General features: G+C 46.0%; 1 protein-coding gene across 9 annotated transcripts in view; it reads left to right on the top strand.

The window, feature by feature from the left end:
• Positions 1-20806, top strand: part of DUSP19 (dual specificity phosphatase 19) — a 36766-nt gene that overhangs the window by 14231 nt on the left and 1729 nt on the right. For all 9 annotated transcript variants that reach the window (XM_033944816.1, XM_033944813.1, XM_033944809.1 and 6 more), the window contains one exon: positions 11142-11294. In XM_033944816.1, the coding sequence (XP_033800707.1) occupies positions 11142-11294 (153 nt within the window). The remainder of the gene's footprint in view (positions 1-11141; positions 11295-20806) is intronic.

Below are 20806 nucleotides of genomic sequence, written 5' to 3'. Positions count from 1 at the left end.
CACGACCCGTGACGTACTTAAATGTCTCAATCATGTCACCCCTCTCCCTGCGCTCCTCTAGAGAGTAGAGCTGCAACTTGCTCAGTCTTTCCTCGTATGAGAGACCCTTGAGTCCGGAGACCATCCTAGTGGCCATTCGCTGGACTGACTCAGCTCGAAGTACATCTTTACGGTAATGTGGCCTCCAGAACTGCACACAGTACTCCAGATGAGGTCTCACCATGGTTCTGTACAGTGGCATTATGACTTCAGGTTTACGACTGACGAAGCTTCTATTGATACATCCCATCATCCTCCTTGCCTTGGATGAGGCCTTCTCTACTTGTTTGGCAGCCTTCATGTCTGCACTGATGATTACTCCCAAGTCCCGTTCTTCTGAGGTCTTAGCTAGTGTTTCTCCATTCAAGGTGTATGTTCTGCGTGGATTTCTGCTGCCAAGATGCATCACCTTACACTTCTTTGCGTTGAAGCCCAGCTGCCATGTTGAGGACCAGTTTTCCAACTTGATCAGATCCTGCGCCATACCATCCGTGAGATCGCTTTCACCTATTATATTACATAGTTTGGCGGCGTCGGCAAACCGCTACTTTTCCCTGAAGCCCTCGGGTCAAGTCCCTTATGAATATGTTAAAAAGGGATGGTCCCAGGACTGAGCCCTGCGGCACTCCGCTAGTCACCCCCGATGTCTTAGAGAGGGTGCCATTGACCATCACCCTCTGAAGTCTTCCACTCAGCCAATCATTGACCCATGCCGTTAGTTTCTTACCTAACCCCATCAATTTCATCTTGTTTAATAGTCTACGGTGTGGGACACTGTCAAACGCTTTACTGAAATCCAAGTACACTATGTCCAGAGACTCTCCCGAATCTAGCTTCCCTGTCACCCAGTCAAAGAAGCTGATAAGATTGGATTGGCATGACCTGCCCCTAGTGAATCCATGTTGACAGGGATCCCTCAGATTCTCCTCATCCAATATCGTGTCTAATTTCCCTTTAAGTAGAGTTTCCATGAGTTTACACACTATTGATGTGAGACTTACTGGTCTGTAATTCGCAACCCTTTTTGTGCAGAGGAACAACATTGGCAGTTTTCCAGTCCAGGGGGACTCTCCCCGTACTTAGGGAGAGATTGAAGATCATGGCTAACGGTTCCGCCAAAACATCACATAGCTCTCTGAGCACTCTTGGGTGCAGATTGTCCGGTCCCATGGCTTTGTTCACCTTGAGCCTTGACAGTTCTTTGTAAACATCAGCTGGTGTGAACTCAAACTCCTGAAATGGGTCATCCATGCTTTGCTTTGCATCCAGCCGAGGCCCGTGCCCTGGTGCCTCGCAGGTAAAGACTGAACAGAAGTAATCATTCAGTAGTTTGGCTTTATCGGAGTCAGTTTCCACATAATTCCCGTCTGGCGTTCTAAGGTGCACTATCCTGTTTGTGTTCTTTTTCCTGTCGCTAATGTATCTGAAGAAGGATTTGTCCCCTTTCTTGATGTTCTTTGCTAGAGTTTCTTCCATACGAAGTTTGGCCTCCCTGATTGCCGATTTGACCGCTGCAGACTTTGTCTTGTATTCAACGTTTGCTTCTTTTTCCCCCATATGTTTGTATGATAGAAATGCTCTTTTCTTCTCCTTGACGAGGTATGATACCTCATCTGTGAACCATTGGGGTTTCCTTTTTCTTTGTTGTTTGGTTACCGATTTTATGTAGCGGATAGTTGCCTCATGAAGGATCGATTTCAAGGTTGTCCACATATCTTCCACATTATCAGTTACTTTTTGAACCTGCAGCATCTGTAAAGTGCTTCAAGCTATGTTACAAAAAGAAAGTGCTTTAAAATCACCAAATACATTGGTGTAGTTTCAAAATGGCTCACAGACCATTTTGTTAAAAAAAAAAAAAAAAAAAAAGTCACCCACTTCCAAAATTTCCACTTGGGGACATAAAGGGATAACTGCCATTCCAAAAAAGGCCCATTTCAACTTATGCCAGCCTCAGGAAGCAGGAATCATCAAACTTGCGGCCTGCCAGGTACTATTTTGAGGCCCTTGGTATGTTTATCACAATCAGTAAAATAAAACAGTTTCTTGATCATATGTCTCTTTAGCTATAAATTACAATATTATTATTAAGACTTAGCTAAAAGGAAAGATTTATAAACTATAAAGAGTTTTACCTCATGCAAAATTGTTATTTCTTTAATAAGACATTAACTATTTTTTCTGAGGCCTTCCAAGTACCTACAAATCCAAAATGTGGCCCTGCAAAGGGTTTTAGTTTGAGACCGCTGGTGTAGAGTGACTTACAGCTAAGGTCTGCAAGCAAATTAATCAATAATTAATATTATCCCAGGACAAGCAGGCATGATAGTCTCACATGTGGGTGACGTCATCTACGGAGCCCCGATGCGGAAGCATTTTCAAGCAAACTTGATTGAAGATTTAAGTTTGCTCTGCTGCTCCACGCATGCGTGCCTTCCTGCTCCACTAGGGGGCGCATCCCCTCGTGGTCTCCAGTTCAAAATTTTCCGCTGAGCCTAGAAGTCGTGTTTTTTCAGGCTCTGCCCCAACTGCCTTCTAGCACCGCAATTTTTTCTTATTTTTCTCGATTAAGTCACTGTGCGCAAATTTTTCTTGTTTCAACTTGTTCCTGCTTCGTTTTTGACCGACCCGGAGGCTTCCGGGTCCCCGTGGCCGTGTGGCTACTCGAGCCGCGGCCAGTTTCGATTCTATGTCCCGGCCTTTGACCGGCTTTAAAAAGTGCACCCGGTGCGAGCGGCTTCTTTCCATCACAGACCCGCATCACCGGTGCATCCTCTGCCTGGGGGCCACTCATCCAACCGACTCCTGCCCCCAGTGTGCTACTTTCCAGAACCGGGCCCTCCGCCGAAGAAAAGCCCGCATGGCGGATCTCTTCGCCGCCGACCAACCCTCTACCTCGAGGTCGGCCCCGGCCTTCACCTCGGCCCCGAATACCTCGGCATCGCCTCGAGACTCGAATCCGAAGTCCTCGGGACAACAGAAAGCCTCGGCTCCGGGTAAGTCCCCTCTTCCCTCTTCAGGTCCCATAACAGCGAAGAAGCCAGCCTCGGGGACACCGGCGACGCATGGCGGAAGTCCCATGCTTACAGCCCCGGCGAAGCCCTCCAAGCCTTCGGGCCGTGCCTCCACCACACGGGAATACTCTGATACGAGGTCGCCCCCGGTGGAGCGCACCGAGGCAGTGGACATGCCCTCGATGCTGTCCGTGCCCGTTTTCCAGGACCTACTCCGAGTGATGATCTCATCGGAGCTGTCCGCTGCAATGGCCCATCTACAACCGGCCTCGACCTCAACCCTGCACGTGCCAGACCAGCCTGAGCCTCGCGTCGAGCCACCCCGGAGAAAAACGCGCAAGCTTCGCCGCATCCCATCCTCCTCTGACTCCTCGCCGAGACACCCGAGGCGCTCTCCCTCCACAGACCGCCGCGGGGCAAAACGTCGTGCTAAACCGACGGAAACCTCGAACCGCCGTACCTCCAAGAAGGCCCGGGGTTCTCCCACTCTACGAGGCCGTTCACCTACACCTCGTACAGGACCGCTGAGGGTGACGGAGCTATCACTCTCCAACCCGCGCATCCTCCGAACTCCCCCTCGGACCGGGGCTCCGATCCGAGGTTTCAGGCTTTCACCGAGGGAGTCCGGTTCGAGGTCACCGAATCGACATCGATCGGTACCCCGAACCCCGGCATCGTCTCCGAGGGGCTCCTCGAGACGTCGGAGATCCACGACCCCAGAACACTTCACAGTGCTTCCCCGGTCTCGGAGCGTGGATCGGAGCAGGAGCCTCGATACTCGAGGGAAGCCTCCCCATCGCACGGGGCCTCGGGAACATCCCGCCCATCCTTCTCTCGCTTTGTCCAGGACATGGGCCACGCTTTGGACTTGGACCTCCAGTCCGACTCCAGATACTCTAAGGAGTACCTAGCGGAGCTGGATATGCCATCACTGCCCAGAGAGTCCCTTCGCTTACCGCCTAACCCGGTACTCCAACAGGCTTTCTTCAGGAACCTGGAGACCCCCTATATGGTTACAGCAGTACCCTCCAAAATGGAGGCCAAGTACCGTATAGTACCCTTCCCGGGATTTGAACAACCGCAGCTCTCCCACCAGTCGCTGTTAGTAGAATCGTCCTTGAAAAAGGCTCACCCCTCCAGGGTCTCAGCGGCGGTCCCCCCAGGCCGAGAAGGCCGAACCCTAGACAAGTTCGGCAGGAGACTATATCAAAATGCGATGATGGCCTCTAGGGTGCAAAGCTACACTTTCACCTTCACATCTTACCTCAAACACCTCATTGGATTACTGAGAGCCTTTGAGACTGACTTACCGGCCTCCTGCCAAGGAGCGTTTAACCTGCTTTCAGAGTCCTTCTCCAACCTACGCCTCCATCTATTCCACGCGGCCTACGATGGCTTCGAACTCTCCTCCAGAGAGGCAGCCTTTGCTATCGCCATGCGCTGCCTAGCTTGGCTGCGCCTGGTCGACATGGACCCCAACTTACAGGACCGGTTGGCTAACCTCCCCTGCGTGGGTAAAGAACGGTTCGATGACACTATCGAGGCAGCTACAAAACGCCTCTCCGAACACGAACGCTCGTTTGCCTCCCTCGTGCGGCAAAAGCCTAAACCGCCCGCGTCCAGGCCTTTAAGGGCCCCTCCGCGCCGCTACCCACAAAAATCCACTCCTGCCTTCTCGCGGCCTCCGCCCAGGTGTCCGCAAGCCCACCATCGGGCTCTGCCCAAGTCCCAGCCGCCTGCGACTACCAAACCATCCCCGTCCTTTTGACGGGATACGCGGAAGGAGGCGGGCCCCCTCCGCCCTAGTTCCAGGCCTCCTCCCCATCGGGGGTCGCCTCAAAGTCTTTTACCCTCGCTGGAAACAAGTCACGTCGGACGCATGGGTCCTTGGCGTGATCTCATCAGGATACTCTCTCTACTTTCGGGCCATCCCTCCAGACAACCCCCCAAGGAATTGCCCTCCCAACTGGACGCAGCTACCCCTACTCCTCTCCGAAGCTCGAGATCTGCTTCACCTGAGAGCAGTGGAGGAGGTTCCCCCCGGCTAACGGGGGAAGGGCTTCTACTCCCGTTACTTCCTGGTACCGAAAAAAACGGGAGACCTTCGCCCAATACTAGACTTGAGACGCCTCAACAAATTTCTGGTACGGGAAAAATTTTGGATGCTTTCCCTACCGACCCTCTACCCCCTGATCGACGAGGGCGACTGGCTCTGCTCCCTCGATCTGAAGGAGGCGTACACACATGTTCCAGTGCACCCCGCTCACCGCAAGTTCTTGCGTTTTCAGGTGGGAGACCTGCACCTGCAATACCGAGTCCTCCCCTTCGGCCTAGCATCGTCACCTTGGGTCTTCACCAAGTGCCTTGTGGTGGTCGCAGCTACCTTACGCTCCCAAGGTCTTCAGGTATTCCCCTACCTGGACGACTGGCTGATCAAAGCCCCGTCCAGGGAAGGGGTTATCTCAGCGACCCAACAGACTATTATCTACCTACAGAGTCTGGGGTTCGAGATAAACTTCCCAAAATCCCAACTACGCCCCTCACAGTCCCTACAATTCATCGGGGCAACGCTGGACACGGTTCGCCTCCGTTCCTTCCTCCCCCCTCCGCGTCTAGAGGCGTTAGTAAGTCTGAGCCGAATGATCTCACTGCTGACCTCGGTATCAGCTCGACAGATGATGACTCTCCTGGGCCACATGGCCTCCACCGTCCATGTCACACCCTTCGCCCGCCTCCATCTGAGAATCCCTCAATGGACCCTGGCCTCTCAATGGCGTCAAGACCGGGACCCAATTGATCGTCCTGTGACAGTGACTCCTTCCTTGCAACGATCGCTCCGCTGGTGGGCCGACTCTTCAAATCTTTCCAAAGGTTTGCTCTTCCTCGCCCCTCCTCACAGCAAGGTACTCACCACGGACTCGTCGGAGTACGCTTGGGGAGCCCACCTGGACGGTCTCCGCACTCAGGGGATGTGGTCGGCAGAAGACCGCCGCTGACACATCAACGTGCTAGAACTCCGGGCCATCTATCTTGCAGCTGTAGCTTTTCAACATCTGCTTCACGACCGGGTGGTCCTCATCCGAACCGACAACCAGGTAGCAATGTACTACGTAAACAAACAAGGGGGGATAGGGTCTTGGTCCCTCTGTTGGGAAGCCATACGCCTCTGGAAATGGGCAATCTCCAACAACACCTTCCTTCGAGCGGTGTACATACAAGGAGAACAAAACTGTCTGGCGGACAGACTCAGCCGCCTCCTCCAGCCACACGAGTGGTTGCTGCACTCTCAGACCCTACGACAGGTGTTCGAACAGTGGGGGACGCCTCAAATAGATCTGTTCACATCCCCCCACAATCACAAACTGCCCCTCTTCTGCTCCCGGATACACTCCCCGGACCGATTCGAGGCCGATGCCTTCCTCCTCGACTGGGAGGGAAGGTTTCTGTACGCGTTTCCGCCGTTTCCTCTGATCCTGCGGACGCTGGTCCACCTGAAATCGGTGAAAGCCACCCTGATCCTGATTGCTCCTCGCTGGCCACGCCAGCCTTGGTTTTCCCTTCTACTTCAACTCAGTGTCAGAGATCCACTGCCTCTGCCTCGGTTTCCCTCTCTACTATCACAGTCAGGGTTCGCTGTTACATCCCAATCTTCAATCTCTTCATCTGAATGCTTGGTTTCTTTCCCCCTGACATCTCTCCCTGTGTCTCAATCAGTCAAGGAGATATTGGAGGCCTCTAGAAAGACCTCGACGAGAACCTGCTATTCTCAAAAGTGGACCAGATTCTCAGCCTGGTGCTCCTCTCACAGCCAGGACCCGGTGTCGGTCCCCGTCCCTCTGGTCCTTGACTATCTACTTCAATTATCTCACTCCGGCCTAAAGACCAACTCCATTCGAGTACATCTCAGTGTGATTGCGGCCTTTCATCAGCCCCTGGAAGGAAAAGCCCTCTCGCTCTACCCCTTAGTCTCTCGCTTCATGAAGGGTCTTCTGAATGTCCACCCTCCTCTCAAACCCCCTCCGGAGGTTTGGGACCTTAACGTGGTTCTGGCTCAACTAATGAAACCTCCATTTGAGCCCCTAGACAAATGCCATCCTAAATTCCTCACGTGGAAGGTAATTTTCCTGCTCGCACTCACTTCCGCCCGGCGAGTTAGTGAGCTACAGGCTCTGGTAGCGGACCCACCCTTCACTGTTTTCCACCAGTGGTACTCCGCACACATCCAAAGTTCTTGCCTAAAGTAGTGTCTGATTTTCACCTCAATCAGTCCATCGTCTTGCCCGTGTTTTTTCCCAAGCCCCACTCTCACCCCGGAGAGGTGGCGCTTCACACTCTTGACTGCAAGAGAGCGTTGGCCTTTTACCTCCAACGCACTCAACCACACCGGAAAGTCCCACAATTGTTTTTGTCCTTCGACCCAAACCGGTTAGGCCACCCGGTTTCCAAGCGCACCTTGTCCAACTGGTTGGCCGATTGCATCACCTTTTGCTAGGCTCAGGCTGGTCTCGCGCTGCATGGTCGAGTAACGGGACACAAGATCCGAGCGATGGCAGCCTCCGTAGCGTTCCTCAGGTCCACACCTATTGAGGAAATCTGCAAGGCTGCCACGTGGTCTTCGGTTCATACTTTCACCTCCCACTACTGTCTGGACTCACTGTCCAGAAGCGATGGCCGGTTCGGCCAATCGGTATTGCGAAATCTATTTGCTTAAATTGCCAACTTCCCTCCATCCCTTTTCAGTTAGCTTGGAGGTCATCCACATGTGAGAATATCATGCCTGCTTGTCCTGGGATAAAGCAGTTACTTACCGTAACAGGTGTTATCCAGGGACAGCAGGCATATATTCTCACAACCCGCCCACCTCCCCGAGGTTGGCTTCTTTGCTAGTTAAGTGAACTGGAGACCATGAGGGGATGCGCCCCCTAGTGGAGCAGGAAGGCACGCATGTGTGGAGCAGCAGAGCAAACTTAAATCTTCAATCAAGTTTGCTTGAAAATGCTTCCGCATCGGGGCTCCGTAGATGACGTCACCCACATGTGAGAATATATGCCTGCTGTCCCTGGATAACACCTGTTACGGTAAGTAACTGTGCTTTATGATTACATGAGATGTGCTGTTAAATTGAACAATCGAGCATTCTTCAAAGCTTGTGAAATGCAAGCTAGGCCATTTTTAAAATTTATTTTCTTTAACAATATTTTCACATGTTGGCATACTGACTAGTGTAAAAACAATGACTCCTTTATTACATTTAAAGCGTTAACTAGTCTGTGGTAATGTGATCAAGAGTGTGGCTTGGATTTCTTGCAAGCACAGTTGTACATGTAGGATTTGCAAGCAAAAGGAAAATATTTTGGCTGAACATGTGCACCCCTGTTACTTCACAGGCTTTAGTCCTATTTGCACACGCACATGGATGTGCTGCCCATCCCTACTAATGTGTATTCTAATGCAAAAGGCATATAAGTTGAGCGGTGGGTTATGCACCTTTATTATGAGTTGTGTAGAAGTCATCATCTACTTTTTTTCATCTTCGCCTCATCTATCACTGCTCTGTGCTTCTCAGTTTCTCCTTCTTGTGAGTTGAAGGTGTCCTTTTTGATCTGCTTTGTTCAGTTTATTATTTTGGGTTTTTTAAATCCACTTTCAGAGGCTTTTCAGTGCTACAGAGATTTCCAGGTTGCCTGGGACAGCTCTGCCTGGATGGCGACACAGACCCTCGGTGTAACAGGTGGGAGGGTCACTCTGGTTCAGGGCACTTAACCTAGCCAGGGTGCATTAACATTTTTGTGGCTTGGTGACTGTTCCCTTGTAGTGGAGATTGCTCTTGGTTGTTACCAGAGCTTGAGCGCAGGCTGTTTGGCATCCACAGCTGGGCCTCCGTTCTCAATGGTGCACGTGTTGGTCCCTGGGACTTTATCGGTTGCCGGCTGTTTCTTCCCTCACTGAAGAAGTGCAAGGAGCTGTGGAAATCTGGGTCTTCAAGCTCTAACACAGTCTGACTGGCAGCCCAAAGAAACAAGCATTTGAGGAATTTTTTGTATGCTTCTCTGAGGCAGTAAGTCTTCACCATCTTTCAGCTTCTGTTTAAGCTGAATCAGATATATAGCATCAGCAGCATAGTGAGTACTGCCTATGGTAGTCTATGGGAGACATCGAGGGGGTCTGTAATTGCTTTTTGGGGGGTTTCTGGGTCTCATATTTAGGTTTCCCACCTCCAAAAACCTCTTTCCCATATTTTTATGATTTTTATTTAGCTCTCCTGTTCCATTATTTTGGCTTAAAACGCTGCAACGACTGCCATCTTGGATTTTTTGATCCATTTTTAAAACCCTCTATTTGCCTCAAAAACACCTTGAATTTGATTAAAATCATTATGGCTGCACCTTGAATACTGTGTGCAGTTCTGGATGCCGTATCTCAAAAAAGATATAGTGGAATTAGAAAAGGTACAGAGAAGAGCAACGAAAATGATAAAAGGGATGGGATGAGTTCCCTATGAGGAAAGATTGAAGCAGCTAGGGCTCTTCAGCTTGGAGAAGAGACGGTTCAGGGGTGATATAATAAAGGTCTATAAAATACTGAGTGGAAAGGATTTGTGAATCGCTTGTTCACTCTTTTCAAAAATACTAGGACTAGGAGGCATGTGATGAAGCTACTAAGTAGTAGATTTAAAACAAACCAAATAAATATTTCCTCACACAATGTGTAATTAAACTCTGGAATTCGTTGGCAGAGAATATAATGAAATCAGTTAGCTTAGCAGGGTTTAAAAAAAGGTTTGATAATTTCCTAAAAAAGAAGACCAAAAGCCATTATTGAGATGGCTTGGGGAAATCCACTGCTTATTCCTAGGATAAACAGCATAACATCTGTTTTACTACTTGGGATCTAGCTAGGTACTTGGGACCTGGGTTGGCCACTGCTGGAGACAGCATATTGGGCTTGAAGGACCTTCGGTCTGTCCCAGTATGGCAATTCCTATGTTCTTATGACAGAGCAGACTTGGCTTGGTTGGGGAGTTATTTGTGCCCCTCCTCTTTCTCCTTTTGTAGTGGTTTTGAGCTGCTTTGGTACGAACCTAGGAGCACAAAGCAGTAGAAGAGGATGTGGAGCCGAAAAATATAGATGACTTCTGGTTTATATTCCTTTTCTTTACTTTAATCAATCATTATTATCATACATATGACTGTTAACCAAGTCGAGCTCCATATTCTTCGGATGATCCGGTCTATAAACTTAAGTTTTAGTTTAGTTTAGACGATACCTTCTACACAACTCGTGATTAAAGGTGAATAACCCACAGGTCAAGACTCGTATGCCTTTCTACTAGAAAGTAGATTATCAAGTAAGAACTTAATCTTCCCTTAATGTTCATTAACACAGTAGTATACTAGGGGCCCCTTTTACTAAACTGCGGTAGCGATGCTGCCACAGTAAATGCACCAAAGCCCGTTCAATTTCTATAGACTTTGGTGCATTTACACTTCGACTTTTTGTAAAAGCAGCTCTAAACAACCCAAAATTTTTGTCTTCCAATAAGAATTATATAGGCTTATCAAGAATATTTCTACCTTTTGCAACCTTGTAGGCTAGGTTGAATACCAGAATAAATCCCTTGTGAATGTAGATTTCTTTAGTAATTATTTCTTTAGTAATTATTTAGTAATTATTCTTAATATCTGTTTTTTTTTTCTCCTCTGTATTAACAAACTAATTATGCTGTGTTGATTTCCTTCTCCTTTAATTAAGTTTTATTTTGCAGGACAACTTATGTCATGCTCTCTCACTAACCCCCTCTTTTAGGAACACATAGCATGGGTTTTAGCGCCAGCAGCGGTGGTAACTGCTTCGACGCTCATAGGAATTCTATGAGTGTCGGAGCAGTTACCGCTGCTGCCAGAGCTAAAACCCACGCTGTGTGTTTGTAAAAGAGGGGGTAAATCATTTAATTTATATTACTTGGGGAAACCTCCAAGCCAAAAGATTTAATCCTTTTGATTTGGCTGGAGCTGGCTATTTTATTTTCTCCATGCTGGTAGTGCAGCAAACTTCATTTGGCAGACTACTGTCTTCGTTTTCTTCAAGGTTACCCATATTCTAAACGTGGCATATTGCGTGGAAAACGTTTTCCCTGACCTCTTTGTGTACAAGAGTATTGCTGTACTGGATCTACCTGAGACAGATATCACATCTTATTTTCCAGAATGCTTTGCTTTTATTGAGCAAGCCAAAGTTCAGGTAGGTACATGCATTGAATTGGTTGATTAATCACATACACTTTTGTATAATTAGGGGCTCTTTTACTAAAGCATGCTTAATGGTATTTCTTTATTAATTCTAAAGTGGAAGGGAGGGGGGAAGCACTATTTAGCTAGATAATAGAATGCGTTGAATAAACACTGACTTTATACATAATAGAATGCGTTGAATAAACACTGACTTTATACATCTTCCAAATAGGAGGCAGCAAGAGCTCTTTCACTTAATTTTGTTTTAGTGGCTGTGCACTAATGCTAACATGAGTGCGTGGCCAGAAAATGAAATAATTGAAAGGGTGAACTTACAGCTAGATTAGAAATGAGTTTAGTGTGCGGCAAAGTCCCAAATTAAGATGCCCTAAGCCCATTTACTAGTGCAACGTAATAAAAGGGCCTGTTAATGTCTTGCTGATCATGAGGGAAGATATCTTAAATCAGCCCTTTCAGTATTTCTTTCAGTATGACTTTAATAGGTTAACACAGGGTATGTCAGGATGTCGCTATATATTTTATTGCTTACCAATTAGCTTCTCTATGGTATGAACCCCTAGGAATAGATGGCTAGAATGTCGATGCAGAGAGCTGTGTAGGTGCTAAAGCTCGGTGTAGATTTTTCTAACGCATGTTATAAGGGGGAAAAAAACTTTTCTCTGTTGCAGTAAACAAACTAAATACAAATGAGCTTGTGCAAAAACATGCACTAATACGGAAGAGCACACCAGATGCATATGTATCCTGGTCTGATCTGCGGCTGCAGCAGCTAGATTTTGGCACACAAACAGTTGGCACCAGAGTTGCATCCACATACATTTGTGTCTGTGCTGGAATACTTTTCTGTATTATTATTTATGTGTAGAATAGCATTCCAGTACATGAACAGATACGTCAGCACTTCAGATTGCATGCCCGCACACCATGTTAATGGTCCTTTTGCCCCTTTGCTTCTCGTCATGGAAGCTGGAAAAAGTTGGCCCAATATGCACGTGGTAAAGAGAAAAACTAGCATAAAATCCTCAATAGTGCTGACTGCAGAAGATCATGCTATCACTTTACTTCTCGTCAGGGTGTACATTAAAACCTCAGTGCTCGACCTTTGGGTCTTTCTGTTCCCTTGAATCCCTTCTCTATATCTGCAATGAATACCTAATACCTTCATTAAAGATGCTATGCGCTAATGTCTCTTAGACTTTGTGCACAATTAGCTAATGCACAAAACTCCTTTAAAATTGTGCTCTAAAGCTAAGCTGTGTACCAGGCCTAATGCACTTTATTGTATAAGCCCCTAAATTTGGTGTGCTTGGGTAACACCCTGTCTAATATAATCTCTGTTGTTTTCATGTCTTCTCTCCCAGGTCTTTAGCAGTATTCCAAGTTTAGGCCTTACCAGTCTTTGTCTAGTATCATCTTTTTCTTTTTTTGTTCAAAAACATTTGGAGGTGTTAATGTAGTGACCTGTGACTAGTAGTTAATGTAGTGACCTGAGAACCAGGGGAATTGGGTTCAATTCCCACTGTAGCTCCTGTGATTCTGGGCACGTCAAAACCCTCCAATGCCCCAGGTAAAAAAATAAGTACCTGTACATAATATGAAAACCGTTTTGATTGCAATCACAGAAAGGCAGTATATCAAGTCCCATTCCCTTTCCCTTTTTAATAGCATTAAACACAACATTGTGACATGATCAATATTGCAAGTGTGACAGCAAGCACAGTATATGGATGTAGGTCACTTTCAGTGTTCACTCCCAGCAAAAGACATGTGACAGTAGTAAAGACAGTAATGTAAACAACAATCTTAGCAGTTCACTTCTTGGCAATACAGTAGGAAGTGAGACTAATCAAAAAAACTATACAGAAAATGAGACTGCCACTGAAATATAGCTGGAAAGCAATGACCACAAATACTCATAGCCTAAACAACAAAGTTCATGATCTGCAAGCTCTGTTGTAAGAGACAGACTTGGGTTATTGTTGCTATTACAGAGACATGGTTCAATGATTCCCATGGATGGAACACAAACATATTGGGCTGTAATTTTTTTTTTAGGAATGATAGAAATGGTTGAAAAGGTAGAGGAGTAGCAACTCTGTTTCTCACACACAGTATCCAAACAACTGAAATGCAGGGGGCTTGGGGAAAGGAAGAAGTGATGTGGATCACCTTGAAAAGAGAAGATAGATCCTCTTACATGGGTGTTGTCTACAGACCTCCAACATAATTGGAACAAAGTAATAAAGATCTGGTTGCAGATTCTCAAAAGTTGGGAAAGAAAAGGGAGAGGTAGTGTTGCTAGAAAACCTGCCAGATGTGGTTTGGAAAGTTCCATCTGCAGAATTGGAAAGAAGAGAGATTGTGAATGCCTTTCAAATTGCTCTGCTCAGACAAATGTTGATGAAACCTACGAGAGAAGGAACGATGCTGGATCTTGTGCTCACAAATGAGGAAAGTGTGTCTGATGTCCAAGTGGGTGTCCAACTGAGCAGTAATGATCCTCAAACAGTTTGGTTTGATATAACAGCTAAAGTGGAGAGCAGCCACACAAAACTCCAAAAGTCCTGGATTTTAAACATGTTAGTAAATTGGGGAAATACCTGAAGAAAGAGTTAATAGGATGGGAGGACATATGAGAAGTGGAAAGACCAATGGTTCAAACTAAAAAAAGCTATACAAATGTCTATACACATGAGGAAAATAAAAGCAAGCGAAAAACCCAATATGGTTTCCAAACAATTAGCTGAGAAAATAAAGGAAAAAGAGTTAGCACTCATGAAATACAAAAACCCCCAAGAACACAAAGGAATACTGGATGAAACAGAAAGAAGCCAAGAGAGATATACATCTGGCGAAAGTGGAAGAGCAAATGGTTAGAAATGTAAAGAGCGGAGACAATTTTTTTTTCAAGTATATCGGTGAAAGGAAGAAAACTCAAAATGGAATTGTGAGATTGAAAGAAGCCATGAATCACTTTGTAGAGAGTGATGAGAAAAACCCCCAAAAATGCTAAACAAATACTTCTGTGTTCACTATAGAAAATCTTGGAGAAGGACCACAATTGGCTGACAAAGGAACATATGAGAATGGAGTGGATACAACACCATTCATAGAAGAAAGTGTTTGTTTGTGAACAACTTGAAAAATTTGAAGATAGACAAAGCCATGAGACCACACTGGATCCATTCCAGAATATTAAGAAAACTTGGAGAGATTCTGGTGGGTCCTCTTAAAGGTTTGTTTAACCCTTTCAGGACCATAAGAATCGTAGGCCAATTTTTGTGGTTTTGACGACATTTTTATGATAAAAAGGGCTTGCAGATGCCAAAAAATTGATTTTTTTTGTGAAATATCATTATTTTTATTTAAAAAAATCACACTTCTGGCTTATGGACAGTGTGGCAAGTGAATCTTCTCGTCAATCTAGCAACGACGCTAATGAATGAATGTCGGAACCAGTTTGTTTACATAAAGGCAGTATCATATGGAATCCGTACATATCAAATTTAGAACTGTAGACTATCCCAATCAAAATTTATAGGATTTTAAAGTTATGGGACAAATATGTCCCTTGGTCCTGAAAGGGTTAATAATTCCTTGGAGATGGGATAGGTTTGGCAGGATTGGAGAAGAGCAGATGTGGTCCCTCTTCATAAAATTGGTGACAAAGAAGAAGTAGGAAACTACAGGCTGGTAAGTCTCTCTTTGGTTATTGGATAAGTAATGGAAGTATTGCTGAAGGAAAGGATAGTGAATTTCTTGGAATCCAATGGGTTTCAAGATCTGAGGCAACTTGGTTAAACCAAAGGAAAATCATGCCAAATGAATCTGATTGCATTCTTTTACTGGGCAACCAGAGAATTGAATCAAGGATGTGCACTAGATGTAATTTTATTTAGATTTCATTAAAGTCTATGGCATAGTTCCAACATAACCTCACCACTCCTCAAAGCTGCCACCAACCTAACTACCCATGAAAATGGGAATCATTCATCCACCATCACATTTCTATCTGCCAATTGCTAATACATCTTAGCCTGCTTGCTACAAAAAAATCCTTTCAAAGGACTCCTAAGTATACCATCAACATCATAATTATGTGCCTTCAGTGCTATTTGGCTGCTGGCCAATTATCTGTATCAACCATATGTCCACCAAACACACCCCAAACTGCAAACTTTCATGGGAAGTTGGGTTGGTGATGGTTTTGAGGAGTGGTGAGGCTATGTTGGAGGAGGGATAGGTGTTTGGCTGTACAGGTTGTTGCCTACATCTGCGTATCAAATTGTTTTGGGGCAATTTTTCCAAATGGGTTAGTTTTGCATGTACCACAACAGGAATGAACTTTGGTCATAAGCAAGGGAATGTGGAGTATTCGAGTCTCTCAAACTTACTGTTAATGTTTGCTCTCAAACTTGCATTGTGCCAAAGAGAGCTTCCAAGTTTTATTTAAAATTTGATATACAGCTTAAAAGGTTGTTTAAGCGGTGTACAAAGTCATGAACAGATAAAATCAAGGGGAGAACATAATTGGACAACAACGGACTTAAATGACATATTGAAACAAGGGGAATAGGCAACTTATCAAGATATGTTTACAAATTTTTTGTCTAAGCACAATGTGGCACATGCAGTGAAGCTCAGAATATAAATGGCTTACATAAATATATGAACAAAATGGAGGGGGAGGGGGTAACTGCATGGAGTGGCAGGTTCAACTCTGGCCACCTTTGTGGGCAGATTGTATTGGCCGTGCTGATATCTATCTGCTGTTATTTTCTGCGTTACTATGAAGGCCTGTTAATGGTGTCTGCAAACCAGTGGATAGAGACTGAGTAAAAACTAGTTCTCATCTGACTCATCTCTTAAGGGTATCAGGCAGCATTGAATGTTCAGTATTTCAGATGGCAAAGCAGTTGGGCTCATGAGCCATCTGATGTTTTATATTAAATGTCGCAACTAGGAAATACCCATTCTAGCCAGCAAGCTATTACTCTTACTGACATGCAAGTATTTTAAGTCAGGGGAAGTGTGATATATATCAGGTTAAGGAAACTTAAAAATGAAATATCTGAAAATTTTTTGCATGTAACTAAAATCAACTAGGGAAGGCTTCTGGACTGGGCTGGTAGATCTAAAGGAAAGAAAATTATCAGGTAAGACAATTTCTCCTTTTGCATTGATACTAGATATGTCCAGAACAAGTGAAATGTAGTAAAATAGAGGGACTAAGAGTTAGAAACAATAAAAGATAGATAAATGTGCAGATAGGTTTATCGCTAATTCTTCCCCAGGTATCTCATGAGTCTTCCACTTAAGGTCTCTGCAGTCTTTTTGATGGTGGAGACAGCAGGAGCAGGAGCGATTGGGGATCACTTCTGCTCCGGTTAGGTCACTAAACCACCAGGACTGAGGTAGACTTGGGAAGGGCAACACATTTGATTTGGAGGGGGGGGGGGGACTCAATCGAAAGCATGGCTGAATCAGAATTTCAGACTGATTTTCAAAACTGAAATTTTGTCAGCCTCTGTCTAACATGTATTTATTACTCAAATAGCATTATAGAATTACTGTTCAGGAAACAACACAAATGCTATGCACACATTTTTTGAAATGAAGTGTATGCCCATACTACTGAAGTTACATGTTACAAAACACCTATTCCAGACTCTAGCACACCACTTTAAATACTGGCAATGTAAATTCTGTTGTGGATATCCAGGAGCCCGTACTATAGCTGTTGATTCCCATTTCCCATGAACTGCAGAAAGATATCTCTTTAAGAACTTGAAATTCCTCCCCTTCTGCAATGGAGCACAGCACCCTCCTCAGTTATTCCTTCTGCAAGTGAGCTCAAGTGTATTTTGCTCTACTCTGTTTTTCTTTATTATTTTTGGGATTTTTTTTCCATTGGCTATTTGAAATTCTTCATGGCTTCGGTGCTTGGAGGTCTCCTGCTTGGGCATACTCTGCCCGAAATAGGACGCAGTCCCACATAAGGAGGACTGCTGCTCTCTGGCCAATCTCACAGTGTGGCTGTGGAGCCAGCCTGCTTTGGGTCCCTTCAGGAGCTCAGGGTCTATCCCCCCTGGGAGCGGCTCACCCGTCTGATTTGGTCAGAGACTTGAGCGTAGGCTGTGTGGCCCCTGTGTAAGAACTCTAGGGGTATCAAGGAGCTGGCTGTGTAATTTCTCCCTCCAGGAATCCTAGGGGTGGGAGTCGATTGGGTCTGTCTGTCCAGCAGCCAGAAAACTTCCTTCAACATTTGAGGTCTGAGCAATTTCAAAGGCAGAAATCCTTTCCCTGCAGCCAGGCTGATTCAGACAAACAGGCACTAGAAGTTACAGTGAATACTCCCAGCCATATCCCACAGATCTGCTTCTCTACGTATTTCTACCATGGGCCATGGTGGGTCAGATCATCCTCAGGATAGCGACCTATCAAGGTATTATGATCCTGGTGGCTCCAGATTGGCCCCAAAGACTTTGGTATGCAGACTTGGTGCATCTACAGAAAGACACCCCTGAAGCTGCCTGTTGATCTGGGGCTTCTCAGCCAAGGCCCATTTCTGATGGAGAAATGCTTTGGTGTTACAGAATGGCTCTTGAGCGCACAGCCTTGATTTGGAAAGACTATTTGAAAGTTGTGGTTATGAGTCAGGGCTAAGAAGCCTGCGATAGTTGCAGCTTATGCTAAGACCTGGAAGACCTTTCACTTATGGTGAATCAAGGAGCAGGTAGAGCCAGAGAGTGCTTCCTTGCCATTGATCTTTGCCTTCTTACAAGCTGGTCCATCAAAGTGCAGATAGCTGATATTTCGTGCTTTTGGACTTGGAGCAGCCTGCAGTCTCTGGCTTCTCACCAGGCTGTCTCTTGGTTTTTGGAGGGGGCTCTCAGACTAAGACCCCCATTGTGCAGACCATTCCTGTTTTGGGATCTCAATATGGTCTTGAAGGGCCTGGCCATGCTCCTTACAAGTCTCTTTCAGAGGCTAACCTGCTAGACCTTATAGTCAAGACAGTGTTTATAGTTGCCATAGTCTCAGCAAGAAGGATCTCGGAATTGCAGACCCTCTCCTGCAGGGAATCATTTCTCCTTTTCATGTGGTCAGGTGTTTCGCTGCACAGTTCCTTCTTTTCTTCTGAAGGTGATCTCTGCCTTCCATGTTAATGAGGAACTTTGTCAGCTCGCTTTTCAGTCTACAGGTTCAGCCAAACAGGATAAACTATTATGCAAGCCGGTTGTGCTGAAGGTCCTGCTCATCTACCTGGAGAGGACTAATGACTCCAGGCTTTCTGATCATCTTTTTGTACTGACCAGTCACTCAAGGAGGGCCGGCCAGTTTCCAAAGCTTCCATTGCCAGATGGATCCATATGGCGATTTTCTCTTCCTATATTTCTGCCAGGAAACAACCACCTATTTTTTCTGGCAGCACATTCCACGAGAGGTATAGCATCCTCCTGGGCAGAATCTCAGGCTGTCATCTGCAAAGCTGCTACTTGGGCTACTCTGCACACCTTTTCAACGTTCTACAGAGGGGGGATGGCAGCTCAAAGAGGATGCCTCCTTTGGGTCCTTGGTTCTGCAGGCAGGTTCATTGGTCCTTCCCTAGCTGTATTGTACTGCTTTGGTATATCAGCTACAGTATGGACTCCTGTGAATCTACAACAAAACAACATATTAGGTTCTTACTTCATTAATCTGGGCTCTGTTAGCATACACAGGAGGCTGTACTCCCCTCCCTGTGCGGATTTATTCCAATTTGCCTGATTTCTGCCTTGGACCTTGCCATTGTCCATCTCGGAACCTCTTCTACTATACTTAGGATTAAGAAATGGCCCATCTAGTCTGCCCATCCATAGTAACCATTGTCTCTTTCTCTCTGAGAGATCCCATGTGCCTATCCCAGGTCCTCTTGAATTCAGACACAGTCTCTGTCTCCACCACCACAGGGAGTCCATACTGTAGCTGTTGATTCCCATTTCCCACAAACTGCAGAAGGATATCTTTAAGAACTTGAAACTCCTCCCTTTCTGCAGTGCAGATGCAGAATGGTACCCTCCTCAGTTGGTACCAAAGCAATCAAACTTCACTGAAAAATAAGAGGAGAGGCATGGGGAACTCCCCTGGCAATAAACATATTCTGCTCTGCTCTGAAACTTAAATAATAGAACAATGATTAATAAAAATTTAATGAGTAAACAGAGAACAATAAACCACTCAGAGGAGTAACTCAGAGCCAATCTGCTAAAGATAACAAGCAGGGGCTAAAGGACCCTCCCAAAAGGAAAGAGAAAGGGAAACCCCCAGTACCTGAAACACATATTTTGGCCTTTATCTGCCATCATGTTTCTAACAGAACCCAGATTAACGAGGTAAGAACCTAATCTGTTGATTGACATTTACATTTGTACGTTAATACTTGCATTTATAAATAGCCTATAATGGTGTTTCCTAAGTTGGTTCTGGAGTACTGCCTTGCCAGTTAAGTTTTTAGAATATCCATAAATATTTATGTATTCAACTTTCTATACCGTTCTCCCAGGGGAGCTCAGAATGGTTTACATGAATGTATTAGGTACTCGAGCATTTTTCCCTGTCTGTCCTAGCGGGCTCACAATCTATCTAATGCACCTGGGGCAATGGGGGGGGGATTATTGTATTTTTCGCACTATAAAACGAACCTATCCATAACATGCACCTAGGTTTGGAGGAGGAAAACAGAAAAAAAAACTTTCTTAACCAAATTGTATACTATTAAATAAAATATACCAGGCTCTGCACCCAGCCCCCCTCACTCCCTGCAAGGCTCTGCACCCTGTTCCCCCTTCCCTACCAGGCTCTGCACCCAGCTCCCTTTCTTCTCTGCCCTACCAGGCTATGCAGTCACCCCCCTCTCCCTGCCAGGCGCTGCATCCTGTCCCCCCTCTGGTGGTCTAGTGATAGGACAGGGTACATGGCAGGTTTAGTGGTAGGTAGGCAGGCAACCCCCGCCCCAACCCTAATACCTTTTTTTAAATTCTGGTGGTCCAGCGCTGTATCGGCAGGAGCTTTCCACACTCCTGCCCCTCTCTCACTGGATGGCTGCCTACTCATCTCTTACGCCCAGCAGTACACAAGGCAGGAGCAAGCTTTATGCACTCCTGCCTGGCCCTGCGCCGCTTCCTGAATGGCTTCCATCGCGAGAACTGACGGCAGCCATTCAGGAAGCGGTACAGGGCCAGGCACGAGCGCATAAAGCTCACTCCTGTCTTGTGCGCCGCTGGCAATAAGAGAGAAGGAGGCAGCCATCCAGCGAGGTAAAGGCAGGAGTGAGGAAAGTTGCCGATACAGCACTGGACCACCAGAATTTTAAAAAGGTATTGGGCGGTATATTCACTCCATAAGATGCACAGACATTTCCACCCACTTTTGAAGGGGAAAAAAATGGGTCTTATGGAGCGAAAAATACAGTAAATGACTTGCCCTGGGTGCTGAGGCTGTAGCTTTTAACCACTGTGC

This window comes from Geotrypetes seraphini, chromosome 5, assembly GCF_902459505.1.
Source record: "Geotrypetes seraphini chromosome 5, aGeoSer1.1, whole genome shotgun sequence".
In the NCBI taxonomy this organism is placed as follows: domain Eukaryota; kingdom Metazoa; phylum Chordata; class Amphibia; order Gymnophiona; family Dermophiidae; genus Geotrypetes; species Geotrypetes seraphini.
This window is presented reverse-complemented; position numbering and strand designations above follow the sequence as displayed.